The sequence below is a fragment of the Aythya ferina genome (genome assembly GCF_964211825.1).
Source record: "Aythya ferina genome assembly, chromosome: 25".
NCBI lineage: Eukaryota > Metazoa > Chordata > Aves > Anseriformes > Anatidae > Aythya > Aythya ferina.
In genome coordinates this window covers 4,633,742-4,648,361 of record NC_140323.1, presented here as the reverse complement: position 1 = coordinate 4,648,361, position 14,620 = coordinate 4,633,742, and the positions used below count along the sequence as shown (strand labels likewise).

Genomic DNA, 14,620 nt, shown 5'->3' with positions numbered 1-14,620 from the left:
GGACATCCTGGCCCAGTCGCCCTGAGCAGCACATTCATGGTCTGAATTTTTGGGTAGACCTGTGCGGTGCCAGGAGTTGGACTCAATGATCCTTATGGGTCCCTTCCAACTCGGGTTATTCTATGAATCTATGTTACTCGCCTCAGTTTCCCCCTCTATTTTTATAGACCCTGCTCACATGCCTGGCAGGGATGTGGTGAACGTTGGCCCCCAGATTTGGAGGGCTCCATCCACCCCTCCTGCCAGGTTAAGGCAGGACAGCAGGGTGCCACCACAATGGGGACAGATCCACTTCTCTCCCTGCTGCCCCACGGCCCCCCAAACATGTTTCCTTTAATGTGAATGGCCCCAAAGCCTCCCAGAGCTCCAGGCCTCCCCTGACGCCATCCCTGTTGGTTGCAGAGGACAGGCGGCTTGTTTGGCCAGGTCGACAGCTTCCTGGAGCCGAGCAGCCCCCTGCAGCCCCACGCCACCAGCCAGAGACCCCTGCAGTTCGCAGAGGTGGGCAGCGAAGACCTCGATTCCCCTGTCTTCCTCGATGAATTCCCCCAGGAAGGCAACACCAACACCAACAACAGCAACTGGCCGGAGGGGTAAGGGCTGCTGAGCCTCGTGTGGGCATGGCAGGGCTGGGGGAAGAGCTGGGGGCCGTGCCCTGCAGCCCTGCAGCTCCCAGTGAGGCTGTGCTGGTGGCAATGCCGTGTGTTGGTCATGCCCAGGGGATCCTCATGGGGCTAGGAAAGATCTGAGGAGAAGGGGAAAGGTTGCAGCAGCGAGCTCCCTGCGGACTGCGGGGAGGAACCAGGGGTTGGATGCCAATGCAGAAGCAGTCCCATAGGTGCAGGAGCTCTGTGCAGAAATTTAGCCCTTGGGGTGTGAGGTAGGGGTGTCTGCACGTCCAGAGGTGTCCCCAGGACACGCAGGGTAGCTCCAGGGCTGATGTGAGGCCCCATACGCAGTGTGCATGTGTCCCTGAGCTTGTCCTTCTCGTCATTCCTTCACCTCGGCGCTGTTACCATCACAATCTCTGAGTGCCAAGGCCCGGGTAGGGGCCACCAGTGCCCAACATGGGTACAAGGGACGAGGGTTACCCGTGTAGGAGAACATACTTCTCCTTTTTGGGGTTTCCACCCTGTTCATCCATCCCAGCTGTGTCCCCGGGGGTGGAGAAGGTGGGGAGGGCTGCAGCCGTGGCTGGAGCTGGGTGCAGAGCGGGGCTCCCTGCTCAGCTGCCCCGTCTGCCTGCCCCTGCCAGGCTGCAGTACGAGGACGAGGTGCTGAGGAAGACGACGCCAGCAGCACCCAGGCCTCCAGCACAGGGTGAGTGTCGGCATCTTCCCTGTCCTGGGGTCCTGAGCCTGCTGGGGGGTGGTGGCAGGCAGGAGGAGGAGCTGGGACTTCAAAACCCCTCCACATGGTTCCCCTGGATAGACAACCCTTTCCCAGCTGGTCCCCTCTGGGTGGCTGTTGTGGCCTTGCCCTTGTGCCCCCCCAATGTCCCCTCCTGTCCTTCTCCTAGGCTGTGACCTTCCTTTCCCTTCGGAGAGGCTGCAGCAGAGGCCGAGCAGGAGGCGAGGAGCCACCTCTGGGCATCTCCCAGCGTCAGGGCAGCACCGTCTGCCCCAGGAGGTAACGGGGACGGTGTGGGGCAGAGGAGGTGAAGCTCAGGGGCTCCAGAGGGATGGGATTGCGTGTACAGGCTGGGGACGGTCCCTGCAGCCCTCACATTTACGTGGGAGAGGTTTTCCGTGGGCACTGCCTGAGGCTGAGCTGCGGCTCTCTGCTCCTCTCACCCAGCCGTCCTCAGAACAGCATCAGGGTGACAACGGCGTCCCCAGCACTTCTTCCACCCCAGCCATCACCTTCCTCATCCAGGAGGTAAGGCAGGGGCTGGGGGGAGAGAGGCAGAGCTGCCGGGGAGGGAAGGGGGCTGGCGGGGGGCTGCTCGTGGCACAGGGGGGGGATTGGAGCAGGACAAAGGCAGCGAGCGTGACCCCGTCCTCTGCTGCAGGCTCTGATCTCCGGGGGCCTTGAGGCTCTGGCCCGGGACCCGTCCTTCGTGGCGATGACCAGGGCCGAGATGGCAGCCAGCAGCCAGCTGGAGGTGGATGAAGTGGAGAAGGCAGCTGTGGAGCTGCTGAAGGGAAGAGAAGCACCGCGGGACGCCGGTTCTGTCCCCTGGGACACCTCGGCTGCGTCACCAGCCGGCTCCCCGGGGCTCCGCGCAGCTGCCTCCCAAAAATCCAACCCTGCTGCTCACCCTTGAGCCGCCTGCCACTGCGGCCCCCTGGGCACAGCCCCTTTCAGGACCCTGCGGGGGCTACCAGAGCAATGACAGGCATCTCGCCACCTTTTTTGGGGCTGTGGCTCCGGGGTGCTGGTGACGGGACAGGATAATGCTGTGCCAGAAGGGGCTGGGAAGAGCCGGACGGGTCATTAAAGTGTCCCTGCTGTGTGAGTCCCTGCGTTCCTCGTCCCCTCCTTCCTCTGCCAGCCCCACTGCACAGCTCAGGGCTGCTGACTGCTCAGCCTGGGGAGAGGACTGCAAATTGGGGCAGCAGCCGGATTTATTTCTCTCCAGGAGGGGGTCTGCCCCGGAGCTTGGTTTTACAGACTTCTGGTGCCCCAGGAGGAATTTGGGTGCCAGACACCGGGACAGCCCTGTTTCCCTCGGGCATCTGTAGGGTTCTTGCTTCAGAGGGCCTCCAGCCCCTCCAAAGTGGGTGATTCAGGCTTTTCCTTGCCTGATATATATTAAAATGCAGCAAACCGATAGGTCCCAGGAGAGGTATTGAATCAATAGCGCTTGTCTGCGCTCCAGCAGGGCATTTTGTTAACTTAATAAAAGGGAAACGGCTGTTGCTGAGCTCCATCTGCAGCCCGAGCTCTGGGGAGCCCTTCTGGCACAGGGGACGTGCTGGAGCAGCCCCCTTCCCCCAGGGGCTGTGGGATCGGGAAGGGGGCAGCCCTGGGAATCCCCTGCTCCTGCCCTAGGGCAGGGCACACAGCCCCTTAGGTGACCCTAAACACCTCTGCCTGCTCCTGAAGAGGGTTTTGGGGGCGGGTTGCTGATGGACCCGGTGTTTTTGTTGGGAGAGCTGTCAAGGACGCGCCTCAAGGTGGGCAGTGATGGTTTGTGGGTCCCACGGGGGGCGCAGGGCTGCGTGTGCCCCCTTCTGAGGGTGGAGGGGTGGGGTGGCAGCTGGCCCCACACAGCCCCGGTACCTGCTTGGTACTGCCTGGTGCAGCCCTGTATGGCCCAGTGCAGCCCTGTATGGCCCAGTAAACCCAGTGGAGCCCCATATGACCCCATGCAGTCCTATATGGCCCAGTACACCCCGTGCAGCCCTGTATGGCCTGGTACACTCGATGCAGCCCTGCACAGCTCGGTGCAGCCCGGCATGGCCTGGAGCAGCCCTATATGGCCCGGTACACCCAGTGCAGCCCAGTGCAGCCCAGTACAGCCCAGTACAGCCTGGTACACCTGGTACACTCAGTGCAGCCCTGCACGGCCTGGTGCAGCCCAGTACACCCACCACAGCCCTTTATGGCCCCGTATACCTGGTGCAGCCCTGTATGGCCAGGTACAGCCCTGCACACTCTAGGACACCCAGTGCAGCCCTATATGGCTCAGTACACCCAGTGCAGCCCCGTGTGACCCCGTGCAGTCCTATATGTCCTGGTTACACCCAGTACCCCCACTGCAGCCCAGTTACACCCAGTACACCCACTGCAGCCCAGTTACACCCAGTACGCCCACTGCAGCCCAGTATGGCCCCGTACACCTGGTGCAGTCCTATACATCCCAGTTACACCCAGTACTCCCAGTACACTTACTGCAGCCCTGTATGGCCCAGTTACACCTGGTGCAGCCCCACACATCCCAGTTACACCCGGTCCTCCCAGTACACCCACTGCAGCCCAGTATGGCCCGGATACACCCGGTGCAGCCCCATACATCCCAGTTACACCCAGTCCTCCCAGTACCCCCACCGCAGCCCAGTACAGCCCAGTACAGCCCAGTATGACCCAGTACACCCAGGAACGGGGCCGCCGGCCCGGCAGAGGGCAGCAGGGGCAGACTGGGGGTGCTGGGGGGGGGTGGGTTGCGCGTGTAAACGGGGGGGGGGCTGCGCGTGCCCGACCGTGCGCGTGTGCGCGCCTGGCCGGGGGCGTGCCCCCGAAGCCCCACCCATCGTGACCACGCCCAGACACGCCCCTCGAAGCCCCGCCCCCTCCAGACCCCCCCCATCTCGCAGCCCCCGCCCCTCCCGGCCCCGCTCTCTGCGGAGCCCCCCCGGCGGCACCGACCCCGGCGGCAGCGCCCGGACCGCCCCCGGCACCTGGGGCGCCGCTGCCGCCTTCCTCCTCCCCCTGCCTCTTCCTCCTCCTCCTCTTCTTCCTCCTCCTCCTCCTCCTCCTCCCCCCGCGGATGCTCTCGGGCAGCGGCGGCCGCGGTGCCCGGGCGGGGGGGGCATGGCGGCCCCGGACAGCTGCGTCAAGGTGGCCGTGAGGTGAGCGCCTCCGGGGGGGGTGGTGGTGGTGGTGGTGGTCCCGGGGGTCCCGGTGGTCCCGGGACGGGGGCGGGGGGGCTCGGTGCAATCGTGGGAGGGGTCCGGTGCACCCCTATAGGGCTCGGTGCACCCCCATGGGGGGCTCGGTGCATCCCCGGGGGGGTTCCGTGCGCCTCTGGGGCGCACCCGGTGCACCCCCAAGGGGACCTCGGTGCGCCCCCGGGGGCTTTGTACCCACCTTGGGCTTCCCCCCCCCCCCCCCGTTCTACCCCCCTCTCCAGGGCAGCACGGGGGTCCCCCGAGCGGTGCAGAGCCGTGCCAGCCCCTCCCAGCCCCCCCCCATCTTTTTTGGGGTTGCCCCCCCCCATCAGCACCATCACTGCTCCGCTGCCCGGCCCCGCAGTGCAGGGGGTACCCCAGACCCTTCCCTTGCACCTCGCTGCCCACCCCCCAAAGGGCTCCTGGCAGGTTTGGGGTCGGGTTTGACCCCCGGTGGTGTCCAGGGGACACGGGGGGGGGGGTCCCTGTGATGTGCTGGGGGGGCGATGCAGCATCTCCGTGTCCTTTGTGCTGTCTCCAAGCTGGGAACAATGCCCCTCACGGGTCTTGCACCTCCATAAAGGAGCTGCCAGGCACCGAATTCATGCCTGGTTTGGGGTGGGGGGATTTGGGGGGGGGGGGGGATAGGGATGGGGCCCCGGGGCTGGGTTGCAGATCCCCGACCTCTGCTGCGGATCCGCAGGGGATGGATGGAGCTGGGAGCCGAGCGGGGGCTCTTTGTTAGCGCCGTACCCGGCTGGGTGCATTCTGAGCGCAGCCGCTGGGGTCCTGCGACCCGCGGCGTTTTCTTCACTCCTCTCCCTGCCAGGAAGGAGCCCCCGCGTCCCCAAACCCAGCAGAAGGGGGTTAAGACCCCGGCGGAAGCCCACGAGTGAAGCAGGTCCCGGTTGGAGCTGCCACCCCGCGTGGGGCAGGGGCCGGGTGCTCGGTTTCCTCCCGCTCACCCCGTGCCTGCCCCGGCTCAGCCCGCGGCTTCCGCACTGCCCTGGGTCAGGCCCTGGGTGCCTCGAGCTCCCCGCAGGCTGCTGGAGTGGGGCGAGGGAAGGCTCAGACCCTCCCCATCCCACTGCTCCTGCCTCGGAGCCCACCGCGGGGCTGCGGGAAGGGCCAGGGGGTGACCCAGGGGGTGACCCAGGGGGTGCCGCGGCCCCGTGCCCGCGAAGGCTCGAGGTGGATGGGGTGCGGATGGCAGAATGCAAGGGGGGTGCGGTGCTGCTCGAAGGGAGGTGCAGAGGCAGTGCCCTGGGCAGAGCACAAAAGATGCTGGGTGCAGTGTCAGGGATGGAGGGGGAAATGGGGGGGTTGTGTGGCTGCGCCTGCCGCCGCCGCCTGCGTGCGGGTGCACCCAGGCACCTCCTGGTGCTGCCCGCTCGGGGTTTTCTGCCTCGTTCCACCCCACAGGCTGGGAATTGGGGCCAGGCTGGGGTCCGGCAGGCTGGGGGAGCAGCGGGGAGGGGACAGCATCCCTCCCGTGTGGGTGCTCCCACGGTGCCTGCGTAGGGCAGGTCAGGGGTGGCCGTGCCAGGGCAGTGACCCGGGAGCCGAGCGATGCCGGTGGCTGCGGGTGGAGATTTCCTGCTGGCCGCACTCTTCCCGTCCTCCATCCTGCGTTTCTCTTGGGATGGAGCCTTGGAACAAAGGCCCCGGCTCAGGGCCGGTCCCTTTTTTCCCCAGGAGATGAGCGGGTGCTGTCAGGGAGGGTGCTGCAGGGCTGTTCCCTGCCGAACCCTTCAGCCCCTGCCCGCGCTGCTGGCGGGTGCACGGGGAGGGGACCACGAGCAGGAGGTGATGGAAACGCGCATCCTCCCCTCCACGGCATCGTCGTGGTGGGGCTGGGGCATCCATGGCGAGGATCGGGGTGGGGTGGGAAGGCGCCCATCCCTTTCCCACCCCCCCCCCAGCTCGGGGAAGGGTGCCCGTGTCCCCCCTGGGTGCTGCCGGTGGGCAGCGGGTGGCGGGGGCGATGCTGCGGGGAGGTGAACGGGCAGGACAAAGGAGGGTGGGGGCGAGGAGGCTGCGAGACAAAGCAGGCAGGTCGCAGTGCTTGAGGGGGGGGGGCTGCGTGGCTCCTGGCACAGGAGGGCCGAGCCTCTCCTCTCCCTGCTGCTTTTGTGCCCAAGCACAGGCACAGGGTCCCCTCCCACCCTGCGGGTTTCTTTGTGTGACACCTTGCGGGGGGGAGCAGCCGGGATGCGGGGTCCTCCCAGACCCCCACCCTCCGTGCGGAGCAGGTCCCGGCCCCCCCGGCTGTCTGGGGACAGGGCAGCTCCGGGAAGGATTGCGGAGGAGGTCGAACGCCTTTGGGGTGCGGCAGGATGGGAACAAAAGCCCCAATGTTGTCCCTTTGTGTTACCGTGCCCTTTCTTTGGGTTTCTGCATCCCTGATGTTGGTGGGAGCGAGGGGAGATGTGGGGGGACTTGGGGGTCTTGGCAGGAAGGTGCTGGGAGCTGCTGGGCGGTGGGCACGGTCCCACTGATGCCGAGAGGTGCTGCAGCCACCAGGACCGATCTTTGGGGTCTCGTGGAGCCCCCAAGGTTGGGAGGATCAAGAAGGGGGGGCCCCGGTTCTTCTGCTTGCCCTGTCCCGGCAGGAGGAGGCCATGGAGATGCAGCAGTGTCACCCTCGGCCTTCACGTATGAAAGAAATTTTCCTCCTTCCCCTCTGAGAGCCTCGGCGGCCCTGTTGGCACCGGGGCCGCGTGGAGCTGGGTGCCGGGGGGGGGGGGGTGTTATTTAGGGCACGGGGGTGTTTTTTGGGCTTCCTGGTGCGCCACGAGCGCAATGGCTGATGCCTGCTGCAGCGCCGCCGCCAGCAGCGAGAAACGCAGCCCTGGGGGTGCTCCCGGCCCCGTGCCCAGCAGGTCCCTGCAGCAGGGACCCACACTGTGCTCCTGCCCCATTTTTAGGGTCTGCCTTCCCCCTGCCACCAGTCCCGAGCCCTCCGGGTCGCCTCTTGGGCCCGTCGGAGCTCGCCGGCTCTGGCGGATGCCGCCGGGGAAGGAAGCGAGGGGCTGAGCCGGGTGCTGCGCGCCGCGGTGCTGAGCGGGGAGACCTCAAAACCTCGGGTGCTCGCTCAGCAACCCTGGGAAGCCAACAACCTCCCAACCCCATTCCTTCTGCAGGTGACCTTCACAGCGTGGTTGCTGCACAGCAGCTCGCTGCGGCTCCCCGCACAGCTCAGCGGGGCTGGCCGGGCTCGGGGCCCCCCCTCTCCGTGCGGCACCGGGCTCCTGGTGGGCTCCTGGTGGGCTCCGGCACCCGGGGGTGCTGTGCGGGGAGCGGGGCTGTGGGGCTGCTGGAGGGTGCTGGCGCCCGGCCCCGTTGCATGCATGGTTTTGCTGTGTCAGGGAGCGCTGGTGGTGAGCAGGAACCCGGGGCTGTTTGACTCCTTGGCTGGGGGGGGGCTGAGAAGCCGGGCTGGCTGCAGAAACGCCCCCCAAGGGCCCTTTGCAGCCCCCCAAGGGCTCTTTTCAGCCCCCCAAATGCGGCGTTGGTCGGGGGGAAAGCAGCACCCCCCGTGCCGGAGCTGCCTGCGGCACCCCAGCGCGCCCGGCCGGCTGCAGAGACGCAGGAAGCAGAGCTTGTGAAATTGGGGAAGGAAGTTGAGTCGGATTTCAAGTTTATTTAAACTCTGCAACCTCCAGTCCTCCGCTGCTCTCACAAACGCTCCCGCCGAGAGGGATGATGCTCCGTGCCCCTGTGCCGGCGGCGTTGGGCGCTGGCTGGGCGCTGCCCGGGGAGCTGCTCCCATCCCGTGCCCGGGAGGCAGGACGGGGTTTTTGGGGTGCTCAGCATCACGCAGCCATTGTGGTGTGCCCGGGGGGGTCAGCTTGGTGTGACCATGGGGGGGCAAAGCGTCCTGCTGCCCTGCCTGGGGCTCCGCTGCTCGCTGGGGGGGTTTCTGCTCACACAAAGCCTGCGGGACCGGGGTCAGTGCCGAGGAGGCGGGGTGGTTGTGCCCCCTTTTGAACCAGGAGGGCACGGGGCCGTGGGGGCTGGCTCCTCCCGGGGCTGGTTTTGGGTCCGGGTGGGGAGGTGGCATCAGCCTGAGCGGTGTCACGGCACTGTCACCCGAGGGTGGTGGCACAGCCCCGTCCCCGGTGCTCGCTGCCATCCTGGTGCTGCCGTGGCTCCGAGCCCTTTGATGTAGTCCCAGGGGTGTGTGTTTAGTGGGAGGTGTCCCTCAAATGCTCTGTAGGGTCCCTTCCATCCCACACCGCTCTGGGACACCATGGGGACATTGCCAGACCCTCCACCCCGCTGCCTGGGGATGTGCCTGCCCCCAGGGTGACACCGGGACATCCCTTTCCCATCCCTTTTGGGGTCTCTCCCCCATCTGCAGGGACTGGGGGGCTCCCTGGTGATCGGGATCCAAGCCCCAAAACCGCATCCCGCGGCCGTGCGCGTTCCCATCCCCCCCCCGAGCGGGGTTCAGGTGTGGGGGCCCCATGCTTGGGGGCAGCGCCGGGGGCCAGGTGTGTGGGTGAGAGGGGTTTTTCCGTGCCTGGCCTCAGTCAGGCGTGCGCCTGCTGGGTTTTACAGCGGAAATGTTCGAGAGGGGCTGGAAACCTCGGCACTGCGAGGGGAGCGGGGCCACGCACGGTGTGGGGATGTCTCAGCCCGTGGCTCCTGGTGGCTTTTGGTGCGTGCACCCTACAGGATTGAACTGCTTGATGCCACGAAGTACCAGGAACTGGGGGCTCGCGGTGCCTTCAATGCACCAGGAGCGAAATTTGAGGGGCAGGAGACGAGGCTCTGAATGAGGGCGGTTTGCGGGAGGTGAAGCTCCAAACAAAGCTGTCAGGAACACGGCCCCGGCCCCGGAGAGGGAAGGCGATACCCCCACCGAGCCCGTGCTGATTGAGGGGTCTGCCCCGGCCCCCCCTCCCCGGTGTTGTGCTGTTCCTGCTGCGGGGGCTGGCCCCGGTGGTCCCAGGAGGGTTTTTTCCTGCTGGAGGCTGTCAAAACAGTCCCCAGCTGCTGGGTTAAACAGCTGGCGGGCTCGGGGTGTGCTGGATCGCGTGGAGAGCTGAGCCTGGCCCTATAACCTGTGTAACCCACCCCTGGGGGGGTCCTGCCTGGCTGCTCTTTGTGCCCAGGGCTCGGTGGGTGCCCGGGGGGGGTGCTCGGTGCCCTGCTCCCCTCCCCAAGCTCAGGGTTTGTTCTTGCAAACAGCCCGGAGACTGGTGCCGATGTGTCCTGGGGCAGCGCAGTGCCAACCCAGCCTTCCCGGGGGGGTGAAAAAGGCTTTATCAGTGCCCTCCTGCCCCCACCCACAGCAGTCAGGACCCCACAGGCTCTCAGCCCCTTCCCTGGTGCTGCCTGATCAGAAACACCAGGGCCAAAGCCACTCGAATGCTCTCGGCTCTTCCCTCCCCAACCTGGCGCACGTGCGAGTGCCCGAGCCGAAGGACCTGGGTGTGAGCGCAGCCCCTGGGGGCTCTCGGGCACAGGACAGGGGGGGTTGAGGGGTTCTGTGGGCAGGGTGGGACGTGGTGGGGCCGTTCACCGTGCCCTTGGCCAGAAGTTGTGAGGTTCCTGCTGCTGGAGGGTGAAAACGCCGTCACCTCCTGCCAGAGCTCGCCCTGGGTGCGCGTCGCTTGGGGGCAGCTCGAGGGGGTCGCCTCCGTCCCCGCTGTGCTCTGGGAGGTGAGCAGTGCTGGGAAAGGAGGAAGGGGCTCGTGTTGGGGGAAAAAAGGCTGGGAAAAGAGTGGATTTGGGGTTCTGGTTCTTGTGTGTGACCCAGACCTGATACAGAGTGTGGGTGATGGGGTGGAGGAGCCCAGGGGCAGCGTGGGCGGTGTTGTGCCCATCACCCCACACTCGGGGCTATTTAGGGTGGGCTCTGGGTCTGCAACCCCTTCCCCTCCTCGGGGAGCCCCTGGGTGACCAAGGCATGTGCCACCTGCATGGGTGCAGCCGACTTTTTGCTTGTGCTGGAGGGGAAAGGGGCAGAGAAAATCCCCCAGGGCGGCTGTCCTCCCTCTGAGCAAGCCCCAGTTAGCAGGAGGGCATCCCCCGGGCTGTGGGGCTGCAGCCTCTGCTCATCCATATTTCATGCTGGACCTTCCCGAGGGGAACACGGGGCCGTGAGGAGCCTGGTGCCATCCCCAGTGTGGGCCCAGCTTTGTTCCTGGTGGTTTTGGAGCTTTCTCAGCCTGCCCATGCCGTTCCCATGCGCTTGGAGAGGATGGGGCCACGCGGTGCCCTGCGCCTTGGTCGCTTCACGTGTGCTCCTTGCGCTGCCCACCCCAGGGTTTTGGGGCCCTTTGTGTGTGACTGCCCCTGGTCTGCCATCCACAAACGTCCTTGTGGCATCTCCCAGCCATTCTCCAGGCAGGATCAGCGAGGAGCTTTTGGGATCCCCAGCGGCTTTGGGACGGAGGAGGAGCCCGGAGGCACTGCGAACTCGGTGCTCCCGCTGCCCTCCAGGCGATGCGCTGGGAAAAACGCCATCCCCTGCTCCCCCCGAGCCCTGCCTGCAGCCGTGGGCTGGGGTCTGCTGGGTGCCGGGTCCCCGTGCGGGCTGCGCGTCCCCTGGCCCTTGGTGGGTCTCGGTGCGGAGCAGATGGCGCGGCTCGGGGCCGGTGTGCTCCTGCCAGAGCTAATGAGCAACACACGGCGGCTGCCAAGGCCTGATTTAAAGGTTTCCCTAAGCCTGGGAAAGCCTGGAGCAGGAGGATTAGGAGGCCCGGGGGGCTCTGGGGTTGAAGGCAGCGGGGTTTGCCCCACAGGGACCTGCTGTGCCCTCGGTGCTCAGCCGGCACGGAGGCAGGCTGAGCCCAGCGCTCGCCCGTGTTGTGCTGGCTGCCGCTAGGAAATGCCCCGCTATATCTCTTAATCTAAGCGTTTTCCGACCAGACCTGGCAGTCCCAGGGGAGCCTTATTCAATTTTCTCTGATTGCCGAGCTGCTTCCCTGCCGCCGTAATTAAATGCTCGACTTTGTCTTGATTTGGGTCCGGAGCAACCTGCGTGCCACCAGCCGGCTCTGGGCACGTGGGGACCTGGCTGGGGGCTCGTCCTCTGGGGACGGGGACAGGTCCTGGGGGGGGGGGGACAGATCCTGTTCTGTGCTGGCCTGGGGATGTGGGAAAACCACGGGGGTCTTCGCTTTGACCTATCCCTGGTGCTGCTGGTGGTCAGAAAGAGCCTGGGAGCAGGGACAGGAGCGATGTGGGTGCCGTGGGGAGCAGGGATGGGAGCCGGGGGACCTCAGGCACCGTGGGGAACGCAGCCAGGTGCTGCTTGGGCTTGCCCGGCGCTGTCTGTGCAGGTAAATCGGAGGCTGCTCGGCTGGCCCCGGGGCTGCCAGCTCCACCCTGCGCCAGCCCTCGCCGCCAGGGCTGCCTGCCAGAGCCTCCTTGGAGAGGTGGGAGCTCCCTGCTGCACCGGGGCAGTGCCCAGCAGTGGCTCTACCAGGCAGCGAGAGGCAGCGGCAGCCAGGGTGGTGGTGACCCCCGGATGCCCAGGAGGCGCTGGGGGGGCTGCTTGCACCCCCAGTCTGAAGCAGCTGTCCTGGACTGGGAATTGGTGGTGATTGGACGTGTGCTTGGCCTCGCTGGGGAGTGCCAAGGGCTGGGACAGCCCTGGTTGGAAGTGGGCGATGCTGCGGGAGGGACGGATCCCTTCCCGTTGCGTCGAAGCCCACCCCACTGGCTGCAAGGCTGGAGGTGCTGGGGGGCTCCCCATGGGGTCTGCTCCTGCTCCAGAGCTGGAGGGGGCCCTGAGGGCTGCCCGTGGGAGCCGACAGCCTCGTGCTGCCCGCCCAGGGCTTGGCTCCCAGCCTGGCACCGAACAACCCGACCTTTGTGCGTGCCGCGGGGCGCTCCGCGGCGCTCCCTGCCCCTGGGGGTGCGGGACCCGCTCCCCGCTTCTCCGCTTCCTCCCCAAGATGCTCGGTCACCCTGGCAGCCGAGCCATGGAGACGGGAGCTTTCACAGCCTGCCAGCCTGGCAGGAAAGGGGAGGAGAGATGGAGAGGCTCCCCTCCGTGCCGCCGCTGAGCCTTTGTGTCCCCTTGTGTCCCCCCGCGCGGATGCGGGCTTTCCCTGGCGTCGCGCCGCCCGTGCTGCGGGGTCTGCGTGCCGATGCCGGAGCGGGTGGGCTCCTGCCGTGCCGCCTGTCATCCCCTCGGCGAGTGCTGCTGCTTTGGGAAGGAGCTGGTTTGGGATTCCCTCCCCTTCCCGTGCCTTCTTCTGTCTGCGCATCCGTCTGCAGCCATCCCTGAGCCTTGTGCCTCGGTTTATCCGCGTGGGCACGAAGGAGATGGGGCTGGCGGTGCCCTGGGGGCCCCAGGACAGTTTGTGTCCTCCCCGCGCTGGTGGCTTTGCACTGAAGCAGCTGGGGACAGGCAGGGGGACAGCCAAATAGCTGGAGGAGCCTGCACCGGGATCAGCCAGGCTCTGCTCTCTGTGCTTGTCCCAGCCCCTTGGGGCAGGGCACCCTGGCACGTTTGGCACGGTGCTGGGCACAAGCTGTACGGGGCAGTGGGGTGCCCAGCAGCCTGGCTGCATCCCACTGCTGGGATTGTAGGGGAGGGAGCAGCTCCATCAGCCTGTAGGGTGGGCCCTGCTGGCACCCCCTCAATTCTGCTGGGTGGGCAGGACGTGGTGAGCATCCCTTTTGGTCGGACAGGGCCAAGGAGAGGCAGAGCGCACCCGGACGGTGACCTCCTGCACCCCACGGTCTCTGCTCTGTGTTGCAGAGGAAGGAAACTGAGGCAGGGCAAGGCAAAAAGCTGCTGGGGGAGCTGGCAGCACCTGGTGGGGCTGAGAGTAGGGCTGAGGGGAGAGCCTGTGCTGGCTCTGCTGGTCCATAGGGCTTGGGAGGAGGAGGAGGTCTCGTGCCTCTACGCCCAGTGCCTGGCGTGGCGATGCCCCCCTGGGAGGGCTGGGCTGGGCTGAGACCCCCGAGGGGCAGAGAGCTGGGGCTGCCCAACGCCTGGGAGCTGGGACGGTGGCACTGGCCTGGGGACACCTCCGTGATGAGTCTTGGTGGCCTCATAAATCTCCTGATGCTGGGTGGCCGGGCTGCTGGTGACAGCCGCGTCCCCCGTCTGTGTCTGCTGGCACTCGCTGTGCTCATCCCTGCCCTCTGCTCTGCTCTTGTAATGGGGGGGCTGATATTTGCTGTCTGCAGCAGCTCCCTGGGGTGTACCCGGGTGGTTCTTGGCCAATTGCCTGGGGACTGAGCCCCTCACTGTGTTTGGGACCTTCCTGTGGGGCACCTGGGTCTCCTCCAGTCCCTGCAGGTCCCACAGCTGCAGGAGCTGGGCTGAGGGATGGGCCCCGCTCGGGTGCTCAGGACCGGGGTGTTGGGACGGGAGATTTGGGGAGCAGGGTGGGGAGATGGTGGTGTTGGCGTGTGGATGATCTGGAACAGCCCCGTGCACCAGGCTCCAGGTGGGTCCCCGAAAATCCTACAGAAAACTCATGTGCAGTCACCCCAACGCTGCTGCACAGCCTCTCTCCCAGACCCACAGGCACATATTTAATTGCTTGGAGCAATTAAAAAAAAAAGAACGAAGGATTTTGCTGAAGGCCCTGCTCTGCTCTTGCTTGGAGAGGGAAAAATTTCCACAAGTGCCCTGCTTCCACTTTGTTCCTCTGCCCATCCCCGGGGGACGCTGTCGCCGTGCGTGCGCCTGGGGATGGGGAGGGCTTCATCTGGGTCAAAAAAAAAAAAAAAAAAAGGTAATTAAAACTGGGGTTCATTTTCCTGGAGGAGGGTGGGCCCCTGGGGAAGGCGACGGCAGCGAGTCTCGGGCTGAGCACATCAGAAGCTGCTTTCTATTGTGGCTGCTGAGCTAAATATACCCGCGGACACCGCGCTGTTCCCACGCGTCTGCTGTGCAGCCTCGCGGCCCACCCGCCTCCCACGCCGGGGGGATTTTTGCCCCCCCCCCAGCCCTCCCGGTGAGCCCCGTCCCGCAAAACCTCCTCTGCGGGCGCTGCGGGCTCGGGAGGAATTAATAGGAGCGTTGATGGAGCGCCGAGGGAGGGGAGCTCTGCAGTCATTAGCTCTAATGAGAGCCGCTTGCCAGGGCG

General features: G+C 66.1%; 2 protein-coding genes across 6 annotated transcripts in view; both read left to right on the top strand.

Moving 5' to 3' along the window:
* CACNA1S (calcium voltage-gated channel subunit alpha1 S) overlaps positions 1-2,456 on the top strand; it is a 33,576-nt gene extending 31,120 nt beyond the window's left edge. For both annotated transcript variants that reach the window (XM_084498249.1, XM_084498250.1), the window contains 5 exons: positions 403-593; positions 1,256-1,320; positions 1,520-1,629; positions 1,798-1,878; positions 2,012-2,456. In XM_084498249.1, coding sequence (XP_084354375.1) covers positions 403-593; positions 1,256-1,320; positions 1,520-1,629; positions 1,798-1,878; positions 2,012-2,266 — 702 coding nt within the window. In that variant the 3' untranslated portion in view covers positions 2,267-2,456. The remainder of the gene's footprint in view (positions 1-402; positions 594-1,255; positions 1,321-1,519; positions 1,630-1,797; positions 1,879-2,011) is intronic.
* A 1,846-nt stretch (positions 2,457-4,302) lies between these two features.
* The window catches only part of KIF21B (kinesin family member 21B), a 31,155-nt gene continuing 20,837 nt past the window's right edge, over positions 4,303-14,620 (top strand). For all 4 annotated transcript variants that reach the window (XR_014685767.1, XR_014685768.1, XM_084497914.1 and 1 more), the window contains exon 1: positions 4,303-4,514. Coding sequence is in view for 2 of the 4 variants with exons in the window: in XM_084497914.1 (XP_084354040.1) it covers positions 4,477-4,514 (38 nt within the window). In the remaining 2 variants the exon portion in view is untranslated. The remainder of the gene's footprint in view (positions 4,515-14,620) is intronic.